The sequence below is a fragment of the Cherax quadricarinatus genome, unplaced genomic scaffold (assembly GCF_038502225.1).
Source record: "Cherax quadricarinatus isolate ZL_2023a unplaced genomic scaffold, ASM3850222v1 Contig3844, whole genome shotgun sequence".
NCBI lineage: Eukaryota > Metazoa > Arthropoda > Malacostraca > Decapoda > Parastacidae > Cherax > Cherax quadricarinatus.
Genome location: NW_027198870.1, coordinates 1 through 22,426, shown reverse-complemented (window position 1 = coordinate 22,426; position 22,426 = coordinate 1). Strand labels below are relative to the sequence as shown.

General features: G+C 42.9%; 1 protein-coding gene across 1 annotated transcript in view; it reads left to right on the top strand.

Annotated features, from left to right (window-relative positions):
• Positions 1-19,786, top strand: part of LOC138852087 (UPF0193 protein EVG1 homolog) — a 34,524-nt gene extending 14,738 nt beyond the window's left edge. Inside the window, exon 2 of the mRNA XM_070081729.1 lies at positions 17,714-19,786. Within this exon, the coding sequence (XP_069937830.1) occupies positions 17,714-17,913 (200 nt within the window). The 3' untranslated portion in view covers positions 17,914-19,786. The remainder of the gene's footprint in view (positions 1-17,713) is intronic.
• The last annotated feature ends 2,640 nt before the right edge of the window (positions 19,787-22,426 follow it).

The window sequence follows — 22,426 nt, the reverse complement described above, 5'->3', positions numbered from 1 at the left end:
ATCCAATGTGTGATGGGATCCATAGCAATTGTACATTAATTCCTTTGTCCCTAATTTTTGAGTATCTATACCTGGCTTCCCCAATGAGCATGTTGTTGGAGTCATTATATGAGTCAAGAGCCTTCAATGATGACATAGAATCAGTAATGATGATAGAGTCAAGCTCAGTGTCATAGGTTAGCTTTAGCGCCATTAGGATTGCAAACAATTCGGTTTGCAGTGTAGACGCCCAGTTGTTAATTCTTATGCCTAACTCAACAAATTTATTATCGTTCTTAACTAGGGAGGTGGCAACAAGAGCAGATGCAGCCCTGCCAGAAGACTCCTGTTTAGATCCATCAGTGTATATAACTTGTGATAACTTATTACTACCGGCTAGGTGAGAAATTTCTTCTTGAGCAGTTGCTCTAACAAGAGATTTAAGGAAGGGATTACTAGCAATGAGCTTCTTGGGAGGGACTTGTAGGTATGTGATATTAAATGAACACATCTTCCATGGAGGGGTGAAATGCTCTTGTTGCCTACAGTGATACAGTTCATGTAGGTTATAAAACTTAATGCAATTGCACGTTTTCACAATCCATTTAGATCTGTGTGTATTTACCTCTAGACACTTGGTAAGATTCACTGTGACAGTGTCTGGTTCGTTTCTCAACATTCTAATACCGAGTACAGTGTTAATTTCAACAATCCTATCACTGATACTAGAAATACCAAGCTCCTTCCTCATGTTAAGAACTTTTGTAGATCTGGGACAGCCAAGAATAATCCTGAGAGCTTCATTTTGCATTAACTCCAAGGGTCGGAGAGAACTTTCTCTAGCTAATATCAACATGGGAGCAGCATAATCAATTAAGGACCTAACATAGGCTATGTACATCATTCTCACGATTCTCACATTAGCACCATAGTTGGGATTGTAGCCAGCAACAGCTTTGAGAGCATTTAGCCTAGCTTTGCATTTCTTGTTTAGTTGTGGTATAGTGGATTTGTTAAAGGGTACATCTACACCAAGATATCTGTAAGTTTTAACGTAGCTAATGATTTCACCCTGCAAATAGATGGGTGGGGGATGTCGTTTGCTTGTTAATATCTTTGTTTTAGAGGAAGATATTATGAGGCCTAGTCGATTACAAATTGCTTGAACTTCATTAAGAATGGTATTCATCTTCTTATGCCCTGTTGTATGGATCATGATATCATCAGCATAGCTTATAGCTATATGTTTAGGTGAGGCAGGTAGAGCATTTAGGAGAGCATTAATCAGAATATTAAATAGCATGGGACTAAGAACTCCTCCCTGCGGTGTACCTAAAGACATTTCTTTAGAATCACTTCTGAAGCCTTGGTAAAGGACAGAGGATACTCTATTTGACAGGTATCCTATTATCCAGCAGAGTAAGCTACCACCAATATTCATTTTGGCTAGTTCATGTAGTATAACGGTTCTGTTCGCAATATCAAATGCAGATTTTAGATCAAGAAAAGTGGTAAAACTAGTAGAGGTGTGTGCAGTGAGAAAGGTGGAAATACAGTTCTGCACACTTTTACCTTTCATGAACCCATAGAGGTAGGGGGAAAGTTGGTGTCTGATTCTGTAGTACAGTCTGTTAAGCATCATTCTTTCAAAAGTTTTACAAAGACAACTAGTTAAGGAGATCGGCCTAAATGTATCAGGCTGTTGGGGCTTAGGGATAGGCACAATGAGACTATTGGTCCAGGAAGTAGGAAGAACGCCCTCAATGTAACTGAGATTATACAGTGCCAACAAAGGGTTATCAGGCACGTGCCTTAGAGTTCTGAGAATATCATAGGTTATACCATCCTCTCCAGGAGCAGTTGATCGACCTTTGGTTAATGCATTATCTAATTCATACTCGGTAAAGAGGCAATCACTCTCATCAATATTTTGGCTCATAAAATTAATCAGTTTCAACATTTCTTCAGAAGTACTCTCTAAATTTTTTCTAATATGAGATGGAAGGCTTTCATGCCTGGATGTTTTGGACCAGTCATTTATGAGGTCATTTGCTTTTTCAAGAGGAAAGGGATGAGCAACATTGCCAGTCTTTTTCCTGGTTATTTTATTTATACCTTTCCAAGCCAAACTCAAAGGGGTGGACCTATTTAATCCACTAACAAACTGTTCCCATTCCTGTTGCCTAAGTTCTTCCTTTCTATTCCTTGCATTTGTTAGTGCAGCTTGGAACGTTCTGAGCAGGTCTGGGGTTCTACATTCACGGTATGCTTTACCAATCCTCCTAGCTGCATGTGTTAGATTGCGTAGCTGTGGATCATTATAGTATTTACATTGGTTTTTATTGTTATTTATAGTGGAGGGTCTTTGTTTCCTATTCCTGCCCACTTGATCTGTGAGAACACTCTCAATAGTGGTAATTAAATCATCATTAAATTTTTGTGTGCCAATGGGCTCGTAATTCTTATACCATTGATCCAAGTGGTTAATAAAGTTGTCTCTGTGTTCTGGTTTGAGAATAAGTTTCCTCCTTCTGTATTTAGCTCCTTGATTGCTGGAGATGTGATCAAGATTGACAGTTGTTAGTCTTGGGAAGTGATCAGATAGAAGATCATCAACTATGACAGAGTCATGCATCGTATATGATGTATTAAATCCAAGACACAGATCTAGTATGCCACCATATATGTGAGTAGGCTCAGTAGTGCCCACAATTCGAACATTATCATGCTCATTTAGCAATCTCACTAGTTTAGTTCCATTGGTGTTTGTTATAGACCCACCAATATTCTTATGTCTGGCATTAAAATCTCCAAGAATGATGGTAGGTTCACTATTGATGCGATCTGGTAAAGCATCAGGTCGAAGCTGGTTCGCTGGGGCATAGAGATTAAAAATGTTTATGGAAAAATCGCCTGCATATACTTTGACACCATGATACTGCATGTTAACTCGACTCTGCAAGGAAAGGAGTGAATGTGGCAAGTTCTTTCTGACATACATCACACAACAGTTGGTTGACCTTAGGTTATAAGCTGCATATCCAGGCAAGTTTGGTGGAGGTGCTCCATCTTTCAATCTACATTCCTGCAAACAGATGACATCAATATTCTTGGTTGCACTAATATGATGTAAGTCAGGCAACCGCTTCCTGATGGAAGCAATGTTCCATGAAAAGATTTGTAATGTATCCATTGTAGTGAGTTATTACAATCTCTTGCTCATAAGATGGTAAAACTATTATGCTTTGACTACAGTGTGCAGATACTTAAGAGCAAATAGCATAGTTTGTACGTCTTTATCTTCAGGACCTTTATTTTTAAGCATTTTTCGGCATTTTGGCAGCCAGTTATGAGGCAAGTTTTGAAGGCAAGAGTTATGGGCTTCTTTCTCACAAATTGCTGGAAGCTGAACGGAGATTGCTGCACTTTTGACATCATCACCATGTTCAAGAGCATCATCCTGATTACATATATTTATTAAACTTGTCAGGATCTGTTCAAGATGCTCAATTTTTATCTGAAAATTTGTTATAATATGAGGAAGGTCAGGCGAATCCAATGCCTCTCCGGAGGATGGCACTTCTGGGTTAGTGCTTTCTTTAACACCTATCACCTTAACAGGTACCATGGTTACATTAGTGTTCTCTGTTTCATCATTCATTGCAGGTAGGTCCTGTGCATCTGACTCATCTCCAATTTCCAGGGGGGTTACCTGTGTGGTGTCCGTCTGACTGTTGTAGTTGTGTGTATTGGGAGAAATGACAAACTCATCCCCATATTCAGGTGTAGCCATAGGTATCTGTAGTGGCAGACCAGTAGTTCCATATGTGCTAGCAGGGATGGCTAGCTCCTCCACAGCTGGTGTGTGTGATGGTATTCTGGTATCACCAGAATCATTTGCAGTGAGGTGGGGTTCTTGCACACTTTGCAGAGGTTCAGTCTCAGATCTGGTTGTGGTAGACTGGATGGCCTCATCCTCAGTTACCATTAAAGGGCTGTTATCAGGTTTACATCGAAGGTTGTTTGGGTTCTGACTGCAGTCCTTGTGGGAAACTGTAACCCCGACTTCTTTACAGTTAATACACTTAAATTTTTGGCTGTCAGGGCCTACTGTGCATTCTCTAGTGGAATGTTTCCCAGCACACTTACCACACCAAGAATGTAGTATTCCACAGTCTACTGCAACATGGCCATAGTGCTGGCATTTGTAACACCTACGTTTAGGGGGTAGGTACACTTCGATGTTTAGGAAACGTAAACCATGCACCCAGATATTCCGGGGGAGGGGCACAGGACCCACCCAACTGGCAATAATTTGGGATTTTCCTTTAAGTCTTTTAGGCTTGATGATATGCTCACTGAGAGTCAAATGGGATGGGTCCATGCAGTGAGGGTATCCAAAGATTATGATACTGACCCATTTTTTAAAGTGGTGAGTGTCTGATGGAGGTCGGAGCAGCTTAATATCCCCATAAGGTGTACTAAGTAGATCATTGATCAGTTCTGCATTCTGTTCCACAAACACAAAGTTGTGTGTGTTTTTCCTAAATTGGATCCTTGAGTTAGGATGCTTGTTTACAGCTTCCATTAGCCATGCACACTTAGCAGGCAGCGGGGTGTTGTCAGGGAAGTTCAGCTTAACACATTCTTCCTTTGAAGAAAGACTTCTTGCAGCCTCTGTGCACCAAGGACGTTTAGTGTCACATTGTGTACGAGTCAAGTGAGTCTGACTACGTCGACGCTCTAGCCCTTTCTCACTTTTTCTCTTTTGTTTACTTTTAAAGGTCTGGAAGCTATCATCATTTCCATCACCTGCAGAAATAGGTTCCTCTATAACAGTTGCCATTTTTGCCAGTGATGATATCAAGTGTAAGACTCACAACACAAGAATTCCTCGCTTATCTTTCCCTTATAGCTTATGCAAGAGCAAATATTCACTACAAAGTCAGAAGTCCAAAATAGATCACAAGACACAAGTGCTCAAGTTCAATGAACACCTCCAACCATACTCAACCCAGACCACCACCACTCAATACGACACACACCCCACCAAAAACACACTCAGAGACCTCTTGTATGTGTGTTAATAATATGGTACATATAATGATATAATGGATAATACAGGCGAGGTCTTACACCTTATCACAAATTACAAAGATGAAAAGAGAGAGAGAGAGAGAGAGAGACAAAGTAGGTAATATTGAGCATAAAATTAGAATTCTGACATACATCACATTAAACAAGAGGTTCAAATTCAATGATAACTTCCACTTGAGTTAGTTCAGGCTACTGCCACCTAATGTACCTCACTGAAATAATAATATCGCAGACATCACAATGAACGCTGAAGACAACCTCTTACCCCAACCATAGATTGTAAACAGTATTACTAAAAAAAAAAAAAAAAAAAAAAAACTAGGTAATGTTACAATGACAATGAGATAAATCACTCTGGTCGACTTCCTTGGTCCATCCTGGGTAACTCACACATTACTATGTTATACATGTATGCAAGCATAAGTGTGCAGCTGTAGATAGATGAACCAGTACCTAAACAATCTCACACACGCGTTACTATGTATGACAAGTGTTACCAAGTACACCAAGTGTACACTTTATCACTTAGAATACACTTGTGTTGATGTAAATATAGGTGAGAGTGGTTAGTTTAAGTTAAGTTTAATATGTTTATTATGCACCCCATACCCATCCTGTGGGCGGTAGTCAAAAGATTACAGAGGTACATAAATGGTCCAGGGACTGGACTCCAAAGTTTTGATAGCTGAGCAAGTTACAGAGGTAATGAATTCACAATTTACAAAGGTAATGAACTCACAATTTACAAAGGTAATGAACTCCAGGTAGGTCTAGTCACAATCATGACAAGTTACAAAGGTATTTACAGATTGCAGAGGTACGTGATGGGTAGAGGCCCAATTATTGATGCGTGCTCCAATTTCTTTAAGAGAGCCATCACTCTGTACGACAACAGCAGCACTACCAGCTGCACCAGTGGATTGGTGAACAGAACCATCAGCGTATATAATTTGCGAGAGTGTGTGCTGTGTGACTAAGTTATCAATACAGCTTAAGGCCTCATGTTTGGCTTCAAGGCGAAGTTTTGGTTGTGATTAAGAAGTAGTTTGGGGGGAAATGGAGGAATGGTAGTTTGGAATGGGGTAATATTCCATGGAGCGGAGAAGTGCCGCTGTTGCCTTACTTGACATAGATCATGTATCTGATTCATGCGGAGGTCGGTTCCAGTTTTTTCGATCCATCTGGAGGAGTGTTCACCAGTGCTGAGGAAAGTTTGGAGGGCTTCTGTGCAGGGGTTTGGATGAGCTTGCCTGAGCATATTAACCCCAATTAGGATATTTCTTTCAGTAACACGATCTCTGATGCTTTGAATATCAAGTTCTTTTTGCATATTTAAAATTTTGGCAGTACGAGGGCATCCTAAAATGATCCTCATTGCTTCGTTCTGCAGTTTTTCCAGCCCTCCAAGCTTCCAGTCAGACACAAGAGCAAGTAGTGGCGCAGCATAATCAACCAATGATCTAATATAAGCAAGATACATCATTTTCACAATTTTAACATTAGCACCATACCTGGGGTGAAGCCCTGCCACAACTCTAAGTGCTCTTAGTCGTTCTTTGTATTGGCGACAAAGTCTTGTTACAACAGGTCCAAGTAGTGGAACCTCAAAACCTAGATACCTGTATCTACTTACATATTCTAGAAGAGACCCATCATGCAATTGGATCTGACGAACTGTGCCTCTCTGTCGAGGAGGACGCCTATTGAGTATCTTTGCTTTATCAGTAGAGATTATCAACCCCAGGTCCTGACACGAGGCTAGTACATGATTAAGAATGTTTTGGGTGTTGGAGAATCCGGTGGTGTGAATCATTATATCATCAGCAAAACTAATCACATAATGATGGGGCTGACTAGGCATAGCATTAAGTAATGCATTAATAAGAATATTGAACAGTGTGGGACTGAGCACACCTCCCTGTGGGGTTCCTAATTCAAAGTCTTTAGTTACACTTCTATGTCCCTGGAACAACACAGACGATTTTCTGTTGGACAGGTAGCCTTTAATCCAGCGGAGAAGCCATCCTCCAACATCCATTCTGGCAAGTTCACTAATGATTACATGTCGGTTGGCTACATCGAAAGCAGATTTAAGGTCAAGGAAGGTAGTGTATGAGCTGTCAGTGTGCAGGGTGAGAAAGGTGGCTATGCAATGATGCACGCTCCTTCCATGCATGAAACCATGTAACCGGGGAGACAAAAATTGTTTGATTCTGTACATGAGACGATTAAGAACCATTCTCTCAAATGTTTTACACAAGCAGCTAGTAAGAGATATTGGGCGAAATGCATTTTGTTGATTGGGCTTAGGAATTGGAATGATGAGGCTGTTGGTCCAAGATTGAGGGAGCTCCCCAGTTACATAGCTCATGTTATATAATTCAAGTAATGGATTACCTGGTACTCGACACAGCAATCTGAGTATGTTGTAAGTAATACCATCCTCACCAGGCGACGTGGAGTTGAGTGGTACACCGCTGGCCGTAATAAACACACTCAACTTCTCAAGGTCACACACTAGGCCCAGCTTCTGGAGAGTTACCAGCGTTTTAATGTGTTTATTGTGTGTCAGTGCGAGTCTGCAGTCATTAAATTGGTGTATCAGAAGTTAAACACTACAATCCAGTTGATCAAATAGTCTAAAACAATTTACACAATGTATAACTAGAAGTATAATGATTGCAAATTGTTACTATTACAATTTTAACTAGGCGCTAGACCCACTAGATGAGATAGTAAGTAAGTAAGTAAGTTTATTCAGGTATACACAAATACAGTTACAAAGAATTATCATACATAGCAGCATATGTGTAGATGGCAAGGAACATAGATGTTAACAGGCTGACTCTTGCTTAACACAGTTGAAAGGTAACCGAATTACTCAAGAGAGAAAGTATTCATGAAACTGAACATTATGCAGGAGTAAGCTTGTTCACAGTAAAAATACAAAGCATAAGTTACACACTCACACCACAGATGAACACTGCAATTTGAAATATTACTGGGAATTTAGCAGTAAAGTTTCAGTCTGAACGAGAAAATGTATTAGAAAACACAGCAATGACACTAGGACAAGCAATTTAATTATGTAACCGTATTTAATAGTTCAGTTACACTGAGCAGAGCATGTATTACACTGATTTATCAAATGTAAGGAGTCGCTACACTGAAGCACACTCTGAGCCTTTTAAAGTCTTAATACAGGCTTACAAATGACAATTAACTGTTGGGGAAAGCAGCACTTAACACTTCTAGCACAAGTATGACAGATGAATGTTCACTGTGTACCTGGAGTTTACCTGGAGAGAGTTCCGGGGGTCAACGCCCCCGCGGCCCGGTCTGTGACCAGGCCTCCTGGTGGATCAGAGCCTGATCAACCAGGCTGTTGCTGCTGGCTGAACATTAAAATGGTATAAAATACCGACAGATTGTTAGGTAAGACACATATGCAACAGTTAGGTATCTTTATTTCGAAACGTTTCGCCTACACAGTAGGCTTCTTCAGTCGAGTACAGAAAAGTTGATAGAAGCAGAAGATACTTGAAGACGATGTAATCAGTCCATCACCCTTAAAGTTTTGAGGTGGTCAGTCCCTCAGTCTGGAGAAGAGCATTGTTCCGTTGTCTGAAACAATATGAAGTTGAAGTGACAGGATGGAGCCTTATATAGTGCCAGGAGGTGAGACGTAGGTTGCTTTGGGAGGGCAGGTCCCTCTCAAACCCAGCCGTTCTCACTAGTAGAGGTTGTCGAAGTTGATGGTCTGTACCAAGATACCCTTGTGTTGCAGTGTCTGACAGAATGAACATTAAAATGGTATAAAATACCGACAGATTGTTAGGTAAGACACATATGGAACAGTTAGGTATCTTTATTTCGAAACGTTTCGCCTACACAGTAGGCGAAACGTTTCGTACTTGGGGCATAGGGACCATCTCACAGACTCTTGGGCGATGTCCTGCGATATAAACAGAGGACAGGAGCTCACGGCAGGCAAGGGTTAAATGGGCAATGTTACTGGAAAAGCACCTCCACCCACAGATGGGCAGGACATACGTATGCACTTTGAGAATTGGAAGGTCCTGGAGGGCTAATTGCTCTAAAATATCATTACCGCAAGGCAGAATCACACTGTATGATGGTATACAGTAAGACCACTGTACCACTGGAAGAATTAAGGGTAGTGTGCTTGTGAACTGTGATAGGAACATTGTCAGTAGAAGAAGGGAAAAAGATCACGAGCTTGGCCTGCATATGATGCACGCACCACTCAGAAGAGCGTGAAAGGATATATTTTGGACAGCATATCATAAGAGAACTTTACCAATACCATGGTCTGAAAGATAATCAGTAGGAGACATTAGTTGCAAGGAAAAGAATTTGGTCCACTGTGTACTTGTAAACCTGGTATGCAAAGGAAGCGGATGTTGTGTAGGTCGTTTCTGGGTGGAATGAGCAGAAATTGAAGGAACGTCATCAGCAAATGGTCTGGAACGTTCAGGCATAGGACTGCTGGTGGCCCAACCTGAGGTAAATGGATGGCCTGACAATCATCACACCATATTTTGGGGAAGCCGGATGTATAATCAAAGACGTGCAAGGGTCAGAGGCACTAGAAGAGATGGGTGGAGCCTCAGCACCTGGAGCAGGCAACAAAGTGTCACCAGCAGAAGGTACAAAGATAAGGGGAAAGTCCGAAGAATGGTCCAGTAATGAAGCCATGTAGGACAGAATGGGGTAACAAAAGGGCCTGGGAGGAGGAGGGGTGTCATGGAATGAAGTCTCCATGTTGGTGGTACTCCTTTCTTATTATTTTGAAAGAGAAAGAGAAAAGAGGGAAAGCAGAGGGACAGTTGCTAGAAGGCACGAAAGGGCCCTAAGTTCCCCCCCCCCCCATATCGAAGAGGAACTCTACACCACTAGCAGTGTAGATGCAACGTGGAACCTGTGCAATACCCTACCCTTCATGGTAGTCAACCAGCGCTCTGGGATAGCAACCTCACATCCACCGAGCCACCTCAGCAGACAAAAGAGGGCAGTCAGATACCCGCCACAAATTTATTATTATAATAAAAAAGAAGCACTAAACCACAAGGGCTATACAGTGCTGCAGGGCAGGAAGGAAGCGGGGGTATCAGGTGGCAAAAGGGAGAGGGATAATTAGTAGGTTATGGAGAACAGCGGGGCAGTGGATAGTGCAGGGGTAGAAGGTAGCAAGAGATTGAGGTAGAAAGGGCTGAGGGGAGTGCAAAAGGTATCATCATCAGAGTTTGTGGAATAAGTCAGTTGTTGTCAAGAAGTCAGTGAGAGTCAGGATTAAAGGAGGGTCCATCAGCAAGAAGGGAAGGTAAAGAGAGAGTAGTAGAGCGAAGACAACGTTGGAGGTAAATTCTGTGTGCTCCTTGATAGAGAGGGCAGTCTAACAGAATGTGGCTAACTGATACTGGAACCTGACACATCTCAGAGAGGAACAGGGTGCCTCTCTATGAGATACCCATGAGTAAGACGAGTGTGGCCAGTGCGAAGACTGGAGAGAGTAGTCTCCCATCCTCAACACTGATGACAAGAAGACGGCCAGTAACCTATATTCGGTTTAATAGAATGAAGTTTGTTACTGAGTAGATTAGACCAACGTTCTTGCCAACAGGTGTGAAGGTGGGTAGCTATTACAGCAAAATAGTCTGTAAATGGAACACCTCTATATGAAACTGGTAAGTCATGTACTGCTGACCGCGCAGCAGCGTCTGCCTGTTCATTGCCCTGTACATCAACATGGCCAGGGACCCAATATAAAACAATATCTTTATGTTTGGTAGAGATACGGCATAGCCAAAGTTGGATATGGAGGACTAAGGGGTGAGATGCGTCAAATTTTTGTATAGCCTGTACAGCACTAAGGGAGTCTGAGACAACCATAAATGATGACACAGGCATAGATGCAATACGGATAAGTGCTGCAAGAATGACATACAATTCAGCTGTAAAAACGCTAGCCGAGGATAGTAAATGTCCTTGCATGACACCGTCCGGAAACACTGCTCCGAATCTGACACCATCAGAAGACTTAGAGCCATCTGTGTGCACTGCAATGGCATGAGAATGAGAGTGGATGTGCTCAAGAAAAAGAGAGCAAGAAGCTATGGTAGGCAGTTGGGCTCTCGCACAAGGGAGTGAGAAAGAACAGACTCAAACAGCTGGGACTTCCCAGGGGGCAGGGAAAAGGGAGATGCTACATGAACATAGAAAGGTGGTAACTGAAGGGAAGACAAGAGCAAATGTAGGCGAAGAGAAAAGGGATGGAGCAAATAGGGGCAACGAACAAATGTCTACTAACATCGGTGACTATTCTATATATGGAAGGATTGCGGAGATCATGAGAGCGAACATAGTAGCGAAGGCAATGGGCATCACGGCGATCGGACAAGGATGGAATATTCACTTCTGCATAGAGGCTCTCAACAGGGGAAGAGCGAAAAGCACCAAGGCACAAACGTAATCCCTGGTGATGGATGGGGTTAAGGCTCGAGAGAGAGTAGGAGAGGCCACTGAATATATCTGATTACCATAATCGAGTTTTGATAAAATGAGGGCTGAATGTAGGCGAAGGAGAGTTCGAGGATCAGCTCCCCATGAAAGATGAGCAAGGGTTTTTAGAACGTTCAGCAGGTTGTGACAAGTTGCCTTCAGAGAGGTAATGTGAGGTTTCCAGGATAACCTACGGTCAAAGGCCTAGAAACTTGACTGTATCACTTTCAGGGATACGTGAACCATAGAGGTACAAAGGATGATCGGAGATGACAGAGAGTCTAGTGAAAGTAATTTGGTGAGTTTTGGTACTGGAAAATTTAAACCCATGCATTGTGGCCCAGTTGGAAACATGGTCGACCGCATGCTGGAGAGAAACTGTTATGAGGTGACAGTCAGCGTCTGCACAAACTATAGCGAAGTCATCAACATAGAGTGATGACCAAATATTGGATGGAAAACTAGAGGCCAAATCATTTATAGCAAGGAGAAAAAGTGCTGTGCTCAGAACACATCCCTGGACAGTTTGGACAAAGTCCGGGGAGAGCACATTATGAACCCAAACACGGAAATGTCTGTCAGTTAAAAAGTTTTTAAGGAAGGATGGTAGATTGCCGTGGAGGCCTAAGGAGTGGGCTTGGACCAAAATATTATACCTCCAAGTTGTATTATATGCCTTCTCAAGGTCAAAAAATATGGCAATAACTAAGTGGTTATTCACAAAGGCATTAGGAACATACGTATCCATGCGTAGTAAGGGGTCTATGGTAGAATGGCCCTTACGAAAGCCATATTGACTAGTGGAGAGACTGTTGTGTGTCTCTAAATACCACATTAAATGTCAATTTACCAGATGTTCCATCACTTTGCAAACTGCACTGGTAAGAGCAATGGGACAATAGTGGGAGGCATCATGTCCCGTAGTACCCAGTTTGGGGAAAGGGAGAGCAATGGCAGATTTCCATAGCTGGGGAAGAACTCCTTGTGACCAAATAAGATTGAAGAGGTGTAAGAGGGCTACAAGGGCTGCTTGATGTAAATGTTGTAACATCCGAATATGAATGTCGTCAGGCCCAGCTGCCGATGATCGGCAAGCTGAGAGTGTCGCCTCCAGTTCCTGAGGTGTAAAAGGCACATTATACAGTTCTTCAATGAGAGAAGAAAAGTTCAAGGGTGCTAACTCTCTGGCAGACTTTGAGGAAAGCAACGAAGGGCATAGATGGAGCCCTTGAGAAATACGGACCAGATGATTGACAATTTCAATGGCAACGTCAAGAGGGTTTACTATATCAACACCGGCAACCTGCAGAACAAGAGCCGGGTCAGGAGAGTATTTACCACTCAGTTTCCGTATTTTTTCCAGACTGCACTCATAGAGGAAGCCGAGGTGATGGTGGAAACATAATCTCGCCAGCAAGTGTGTTTAGCGTCATGGATGACATGGCGAGGAACTGTGGTTCTATTGTACCGGTACCTGCCCCACACAGCACGTTTCAAACATACTGCCTGAGCACAAGCAGGAGACCACCATGGCACACATTTCTGAGAATGCCTGCCTGAGGTTTGGGGGATAGAATGAGAAGCTGCAGTTAAAACTGATGTCGAGAAGAGGTGTAAAAGCTCAATGGAGGATGAAGAAGGAATCTCACTAAAAGCAGTTAGCTGCGAGCAAAGGTCCCAGTTTGCTCCATCAAATTGCCAGCGAGGGCTACGAAGAGGTGGTGAATATGAAGGAGAAGTAAGAATGATTGGAAAGTGATCACTGTCATGTAAGTCTGGTAGAACAGACCAGGCAAAGTCTAGTGCAGTGGAGGAAGAGCAGACCGAGAGATTGATGCAAGAGAGAGTATGAGTATGAGGATCAGAATGGGTGGGAATACCCATATTTAAAACATGGAGGGGGGTGAGAAGCGAGAAAAGCCTCCAACTGAATGCCACGTGAGTTACAATGAGACACCCCCCCCCAGGAAATGGTGGGCATTAAAATCGCCAAGTAACAGAAGTGGTGGCAGTAAGGATGAAACAAGAAAGGCAAAATCTGGGATAGCTAGTGCCCGAGGAGAGAGATACAAAGAACATATTGTAAACCACTTATTCAAGTGGATACGGGCTGCAGTGTAATGCATCGAGGTATGAACAAATAGTTAACGGTACAGAATATCATTGCATAGAAGAAGGGCACTTTCATTAAAGGTACCATCTGAAAAAGGATCCGAAGAATACAATAAATTATAGCCTGAGACGGGTTGAAAAACAGCCGAGTGTAATTTTGGTTCTTGTAAGCAAACACCAACAGGGGAAAACTGGTAAAGCAACATCTGAAACTCGCCCCAATTACCCCTGAGGCCACAGATATTCCACTGTAAATAGATCATTTTTGGCAACGAGGAAAATACCAGGAATCCGCAGGTAAGGGCACCTACGGACTAGAAGGGTTAGAAAAGTCTACATGTGGTGGCATCCGAAAATTTTCAAGCAGCGAAGGAATGGAGCGTTGCAAAGAATGGAGTTGTAGAGATGGAGGAGAGGGAATAGAAGGAACAGAAGGTGAATCAGTGTCCATTGAAGGTTTAGTCTCTGCAGTATATTCTGAAATAGCTTCATGTGTTTCTGAATTCAAAGACGTTGTATGGGAGACAATATTGGAGATAGAAGGATTAGGGTGAGTAAAGATTGGGACAGTAATGGACTGTACTAAAGTAGGGGGGGGGGACAAAAGTGTGTTGGGAACTGGAGAAGTGTGGGAGGGAACAGAAGAGGCAGAAACCTGGGAGGCAGCAGAAGAGGGAGAAACTTGGGAGAGGACAGGGGAGGAAGGCACAGAACGAGGAGGGTGAACCTCCACACTTGTAACAGAGCCAGTGAGAGGGGAAGAATCAGGTAGAGAGACTGGAAAGGTAAAATGTGGAGGTGGAAGGGAAGGAGGGGGCAAAGAAGATTTGAGCAAAAGGGATTTTTTGGACTTTTGAGAAGTAGAGGGGCGATTAGTAGAAGGTGTTGTAGGAGGTCTTGTCGATACCGGGGCATGTGAGGGAGAACTCGATGTCAGAACAGACCGAGGTGAAGTAGGGATGTCTGAGCCCAGAACAGCAAAAGAATTAGATACAGTAGTGACTATGGGAGGGGTAACCACAGAGGAGGCTGCAGATGGGACCTCAGAGGTGGGGGGATGTTTTGAAACAAGAGAATAAGAAACACGGGGTAGTCTCCCTTGGAGGCAGAGATGAGATTATTATTATTATTATAATCAAAAAGAAGCGCTAAGCCACAAGGACTATACAGTGGCAGAGATGAGAAACTGCCATAGCATAAGGGAGACCTTCTGCCTCTTTGAGGCAATGGATTTCATGCTCATTTAAGTAGACCTGGCAACAGCGAGAGTACGAAGGGTGAGCCTCATGACAATTAAGGCAAGAGGGAGGTCGACTGCAAGACACATTAGAATGGTCATCAGCACCACAGACTGGGCATTCAGCTACAGATCTTCAATATTTCACTGGGTGACCAAATCGCCAGCAATTTCTACACTGTTGAGGTGTAGGGATCACCTTTTGAGCTTGTAACTGATGTCCTGCTACATAAGCAGAGGACAGGAGTTCATGGCTGTCAAAAGTTAATCGAGCCACATTGCAAGGGTATTGTCTCCGCCCACAGGCAGGAAGGACATATATGTCTACCTTGAGGATTGGGAGATCTTGGAGTTCCAACTGTTCAAGAATGTCATTGCCACATGTCTGAAAATTCTGTTGGAATATGGTATGGGGCAGTATGACAGTACCACTACAAGAATTGAGGGAATGATGTTTTTCGATAGTGACAGGAATAGTATCGATATGTGAAAGAAGAGAAAGATCATGAGCTTGGGTAGCATTCTGGACAGTGATGACGTGTGTACCGCTCTTCAGAGCATGAAAGGAAATATCTCTACCAACATGGCGGAGGATTATTATTATTATAATAAAAAAGAAGCGCTAAGCCACAAGGACTATACAGCAACATGGTGGAGGAGCGCCTTGCCAATACTATGGTCGGAAAGATAGGCAATAGAGGAAGTCGGTTGTAAAGAAGTTAGTCCATTGTGCATTCTGAAACTGAGCATGGAAAGAGAGTGCTTGACGTGTTGATCTTTTCTGAGAAGAACGAGGTGGTGGTGAAGTATTATCGTCAGGCAATTGTCTTTGGCGTTTAGGAGTGGGACCGGTGTTGGTCCAATGTGAAACGGGCTGGCAATTCGAAAATTGCTGCGCCGTAGAGGGAGAGGCTGGAAGCATAGTCAAAGGAGAGCAGAGGTCAGACAAATCGAAGGAGTCAGTTGAAACCCTGGTACCTGAAGCGGGTGAGGAAACAGCACCAGCAAGAGATACAGGGGCATCAGGAGTATCAAAAGAGTGGTCAAAAAACGAGGCAGGGTCAGAATGGGGTGCGGTATCAAGAAGGGGCCTGGGGGTAGTAGATTCATGGATTGGGTTCTCCATGGTTAGGTTACTTCTTTTCTTTTTGTTTTTAAGAAAAAAAAAGAATAAAAAAGCGGGGAGCGGGGAGGAATAGTTCCTAAGAGGAATGAAAGGGCCGGAAATCTCCCTCCATGCCCAAGAGGACCTCAGCACAGCAAGTAGTGCAGATGCAGCATGGAACCCATGCCATACTCTACCCTTCATGCCAGTAAACCAGCAATCCGGGATAGCAACCTCACATCTGCTGAGCTACCTCAGTGGACGAAAGAGGGCGGCTGGATATCTGCCACAAAGCATACCTCCTTCGGCCACCACCCCCGGAATCCGAAAGGCGGCTTCCAGAGATACACCCATCGCCCAAGACACCCAAAGCCACCCTTCAGGATACCGGAGAGGGATTGAGACATCCCCAGACGATCAAGATTCCACGGCAAACTACGCCACTGCCAAGAACCTCAACGGAATGAGTTGGACCCCGGTACCCTTTCCCCTACCTAGGAACCAGCATGCCTGTGGGAAGAATCCTACAGGCCAAAAAGAGGAAGGGAATAAGGGAGGGACGGGGAGGAGGAGGAAAGGGAAAAGGGAGGGTGTGAAGGATGGGATAGGGAAGGGGGCATTGGGGGGTAATTAGGTTTGGTCTGAGGAAGGAGACCAACAGGTCTAATTTCTCAGACCAAGAGCCTCTTCACTGCGCCAAGGAGCCCCCCTTGAAGAGGTACCTGCCACAAAGCTATCCTCCTTTGGCTGCCACTTCCCAGACCCAACAGGCAGCCTCCCGAGGTACACCTGTCATCTGCAGGACACCCAACTCCGCCCCCGGAAATCCGGAAGGAAGCAGGGCACCTCTGGATGATCCAGATTCCACAGCAAACTACACCACCCTAAGGGACTTTACAGAGTGGGAAGAACCCCAGCATACTTCCCCCTACCTAGGAACTGTAATGCCAGAAGGGAGGACCCCAGAGGCTACAAACAGGACAGGAAAAAGGGAGGGATGGGGAGAACGGGACTGGGAGGACTTGGGTTCAGTTGGAGGAAGAAGACCAAAGGGTCTAATTCCTCAGACCTCTTCTTCACTAAAATGTGGCCAACACCCCCCCCCCCCCCCTCCCCAGTGAAGAGGACTTCATACAGAAACATTCGAGTATTTATTTTTTTCATAATTAAGCAATTAAAGCATCCAGTGCCTGGGAAATGAGTTAATTTTTTTGATCAGAGGAAGGGGAGGGTAGCTCCAATTTCTTGGATCAAAAACCCTTTACTAGTATCATTGCAACTTCCCCAGTTCCTTTAAGAGATTCAGTGTACTTACTATGCACATTTCAGTATTATGGTATCAGTATTTACTAATGACACTGGCAATACTGTATAGTTACCTACTTATTACATTTATGGGGAGTACTAAACCTGTGTATGTCACAGCCTGGTGATATAGGAGGCAATCAAGTTCAGTCCAGGGAGGAGGTCATGTTTAACTCCTTGGACCAAGAACCCTCACTGGCATTAAGGGACCTTCCTTGAGAAGTATGAATATAGAATTATATTAAAAAATGTAACAAACCCACACGATTAAATTCATTTGTATACAATATGCTACTATGTATACTTTAAACAAATCCTATTTCTTATTCATTGGTTAATCTCAATTTGTGTTGCAGTGGTGAGTGAGATGGAAGAGCGTGTGGAGTGGCTTGAAGCTATGGAAGCACTGGGAGCAGGAGACAAGTACCGCGATCTCATAACTACTCAGCTTGCTCTCAAACTTCGGGATTTGGAACTCATTGACCAAGAGCGTGCGCGTCATCTCACCAGGGCCATGCATTGCAAAATGGCAGCTCCTAACACACAACATTCATGAGACATATACAGCACTAAAATATCATTTGTATGGTTTGAAACTACTTGTTATATTCACAATTATTTAAACCCACATGGGTCACCCCAGAAACCCAGTCTCAGACCCCTTAATTAAGGGAGTTACCTGGACAATAGTGAAGGGTACTTGATCCAAGGAATTCGACCTATCCTCTCTCTCCTTGGATTGAAACAGATTGCCTACTATTCCCCACTGTGGCCCCTATGGGTTTAGTGCTCCCCCCCCCCCAAAAAAAAACCGGCTTCCAGGCTGACTGATCGGTCAGGCTATTGGTGCTCCTGTACTTGATCCAGTTTAGCAGCAGCTCAGATATAAAGCTCTTCACTAGAATTGTGACCTCTTGAAGGGAGATAGTAATGAAGCATGATGCTGTTAATTTAAAACATGGATATTAACCCTTAAACTGCCCAAGCAGATCTATGTTCACATGCGTTGTGCTCCAAAAGTAGATCTATGTTTTTTTTTTACACATTTTCAAATATATAAAAAAAAAAACTTAGATCGAAGTTTTTTTACACGTTTTCAAATGTAAAAAAAAGGAAAGATCTACTTTTTTACATACTTTCAAATGTTGAAAAAACGTAGATCTACGCTTGGACAGTTTAAGGGTTAATAAAGTATTATTGTGCGTTCGTAGAGGAGTGCTAAATTCATGCAGTCATACAGCATTTAGAGATTATTATTATTATTATAATCAAGGGGGAAGCGCTAAATCTGGAGGATTATACAGCACCTGGGGGGGGGGGGATGTGGAAGGCATTCTGGCTTAATTCAGGGAACTGGAGCACAGATCCAATTCCCAAAATCAAGAGCCCCTCACCAACATATTTAGAGAATAAAAGTGAATCAGGTTTGAGTAAATTCAAATTACCTGGATCAAGAGCCCCTCACCAGCATAAAGTAGCCTCCCTTAATGGAACATCTCCCCTGAGAATTAAAATGCAGTTAAATCTAGAGATAAGTTAAAAAGTTGGTTAGGTAAATGCTTACATTTAGTTGAATTATTAGGTAAACCATTTGTAATTTTTTTTATGTTGACATGTCAACGAATGTAGTTGTGAAGGGCACAACTATTATACAGCGATGTACTTTACAATTAAAAATACAGTGGACCCCTGGATTTCGTCTGGTCCGGATATTGTACAATTTGGATTTCGACCACTTTTTTCGGGGAATTTTTACCCCGGGTTTCATACATCCACTCGGAAATCTTCCATATCAGACACGTGCTCTCATATGTTTGTGACTCGGTCTGCCTTTGTTACTCGTTAAGCAAACATTACTCCACACATTCATCCAAAACATTTCGTAATAATCCATTGTTTTTATGCTTGTGACTGCTAAATAAGCCACCATGGGGCCAAAGAAAGTTCAGAGTGCCAGTCCTTTCATAAAAAAGGCGAGAAACACGATAGAATTCTTCAGTGATTCTATGATATGTACAATACTAAAGCAGTAGTAGTCTATAAAGGCTATAGTGCCAGCCAGCGATAAAGTGTAGCAAGTTAAGTGATTAAGCGATAAAAAAAAGGACGACACGAAACTAACTCCTCCAATATTGTTGGAGGTTTATAGGGCCACTGACAACACATGCCGCCCTGCGCTATCTTCCACCACCCTAAACCTCTGCCAGCTTCTCCTCCAAGGTAAGTGTGTACTATAGTATACATACAATAACCACTATTTCTTTATATTTTCTGTTATGTTTTTATACAATATTTTATTTATATATGTATTACGTACATTGTTTCAGTGTTTTCCTCATGAAACTAATGTAGTGCAGTTAGCCTCACAAGCACACTGTCTTCTCTTATAATAATGGGAAGATATGTATTCACAGCAGGAGAGAATGGCAGCTGCTGCAGCCACCACTAATCACATATGTAATGACATTTTATTCATTCTTGAGTATATATCATGTTTCTATGTTATTAATATTGTTTATTATGTCATATTAGATGAATTGTCATAGATATATAAGCCATAGAGTTGATATTAGCGTCATATTCAAGTATTTTGTCCCGTCTTCAAACACACTCTCCTCCCTCTTCCCTCCTCACCGTCTTCCATATGCCAACAAGACTCTTCAGTAAAGGTAAGTGATTTAAATGTTCATTTATCCATTTCATTAATCCTTTATTTCTCTTTGTTTTCTGTATGTAAAACTATAGTTATTCTCTATAAAATGTATGTTTTGTTAATACTTTTGGGTTGTCTGAGACGGATTAATTGGAATTTATATTATTTCTCATGGGAAATACAGTGGACCCTCGAGTTTCGGCAGCATCGAGTTTTGTGAAATTCAACCTTCGGCAATTTTTTTGGCAAAATTTGGCCTCGGGTGACTAAAGTTATTTCCAGTGGCATTAAAAGAAGGGAAGTAACCCCAGATAAGGACTTGCTACCTAAAGTCCTAATGGAAGGAGATTCTCCTTCCAAACAATAGTGTACATCTTCCTCTTATCCCCTCCTCCCGTCTTCTATCCACCCAGAAGTCTTCAGTAAAGGTAAGTGTAATGTTATTATTTTTTACATGTATGTACTTGATTTCTCATTGATAAATCTTTATTTAATTTGAAAAAAAAAAAAATTTATTTTAATATTTTTGGGTGTCTGGAACGGATTCATTTTATTTCCATTATTTCTTATGGGGAAAATGGTTTCGAGTTTCGTGAATTTCGACTTTCGGCAGGCTTTCTAGAACAGATTAATCACGAAACTTGGGGGTCCACTGTATTTCGGTTTTCAGCTTTTTCGGATTTAGGCCGACCTGGAGCAGGTTACGCCGATAACCGAGGGCCCACTGTATCCTTTCATGCTCTTGAAAGCTGTCACGCGTGTCATTCCAGTTCAGAATTCAGAACACGCTCATGATCTTTCCATATAACTTCCATGGATAACATTCCAGTCACAGTTCATAAACACGCCACTCTCAATTCTTGCAGTGGTACAGTGGTTTTATTGCTTACCATTATACAGAGTGATTTTCTGTCTTGAGGTGATGATATTTTAAAGCAATTAGCCCTTCAGGACCTTCCTATTCTCAAAGTGGATACCACGTGTCCTGCCCACTCGCAGTAGCGTCGCCTGTTAACCTTTGACTGCTGTGAACTCCTGTCCTCTGTTTATATTGCAGAGCCATCACCTAGAGGACCAAAACGTAGTCCCTACTCCCAAAGAGTGTCATAACTGCTCGTGCTTCAGACACCCTGCTAAATATTTCAGATCTGGTCCGGGTTCGATTCCCGGCGGGTGGAAATTCCGACACGTTTCCTTACACCTATTGTCCTGTTCACCTAGCAGCAAATAGGTACCTGGGTGTTAGTCGACTGGTGTGGGTCGCATCCTGGGGGACAAGATTAAGGACCCCAATGGAAATAAGTTAGACAGTCCTCGATGACGCACTGACTTTCTTGGGTTATCCTGGGTGGCTAACTCTCCGGGGTTAAAAATCCGAACGAAATCTTATCTTATCTTCCACGCCGTTGTCTAGTCTGTCGTAATGAACAAGAAATCAGTTATCTTAAAGAGAGTGAAGGCCTTACTTACACTATGTTTGTCTCTCGGCTCTGCCTTCAGGGAAATCTTCGTGTTCCTTATTCTTGGGTAGCTCAGAGACCTCCAGCTTTGATGGTCCTCCTGCCTACCAGCTCCTCTACTACCATGTCTTCCGGGGTCACCCCCCGTTTCTAATTCTTTTGTGGTTTTATCCTCTGAAACTCCTACCTCTGTACCTCTTCTTACTTCTAATTCTTCATCTCACTTGATAGTTTCTCAGTTTAAGAGCCCTCACAAGCCTACACCTTTGCGTCTGTTGCCTGTGGAGTTGAATCTATCTTCTACCTCAGTGCCTAGTTCTCACTCCCTTTCTAACTCTCACACGAAGGTGGAGGTTCACCCCTCTCCTCGTGTAGTCCCCTCTTCTCCTGTCCCCTAGTCTTCTTTCCTAGTTAACCTTCCAACCTCCTTCCTTCTCCTGTTCCACTGCAGGACTCTTCTGCTCCCACTAATGCATCTCTCCAGGTTCATACTCCCCACCCCTCTCATGCCCCTTTAGTTGCCTCCATAGTCACCCCGATCTCTACTTGCTCTACCCCACCTGTCTCTGAAATCATTGTATCGGCATCTTCCTTGTCTACTGAGACACTTGATGCTATTTCCAATTATATTGCGGAGACAAAACCCTCGATGGACATCAACACACCTCCTTCTACCCCTTCATTTTCATGACCTTCGCAACAATCTTTTCCTTCACAGCATTCTGATTCCTCCTCGCTTACATGCTTACCATTGCCCCCACATGTTGACTTCAATGACTCTAATGTCTTATTTACAATGGAATATTCATGGCCTCAAGGGTAATCGGGAGAACTCCAAGTGTTGCTCTCCCAGTTTTTCCCCAATATGTGTCAGGTTACAAGAGCCCAAAATTCATTCAGCTGTCATTCGTCCCATTTCAGACTATGTACCATTACATTCTTCTAATCCCTTCCCT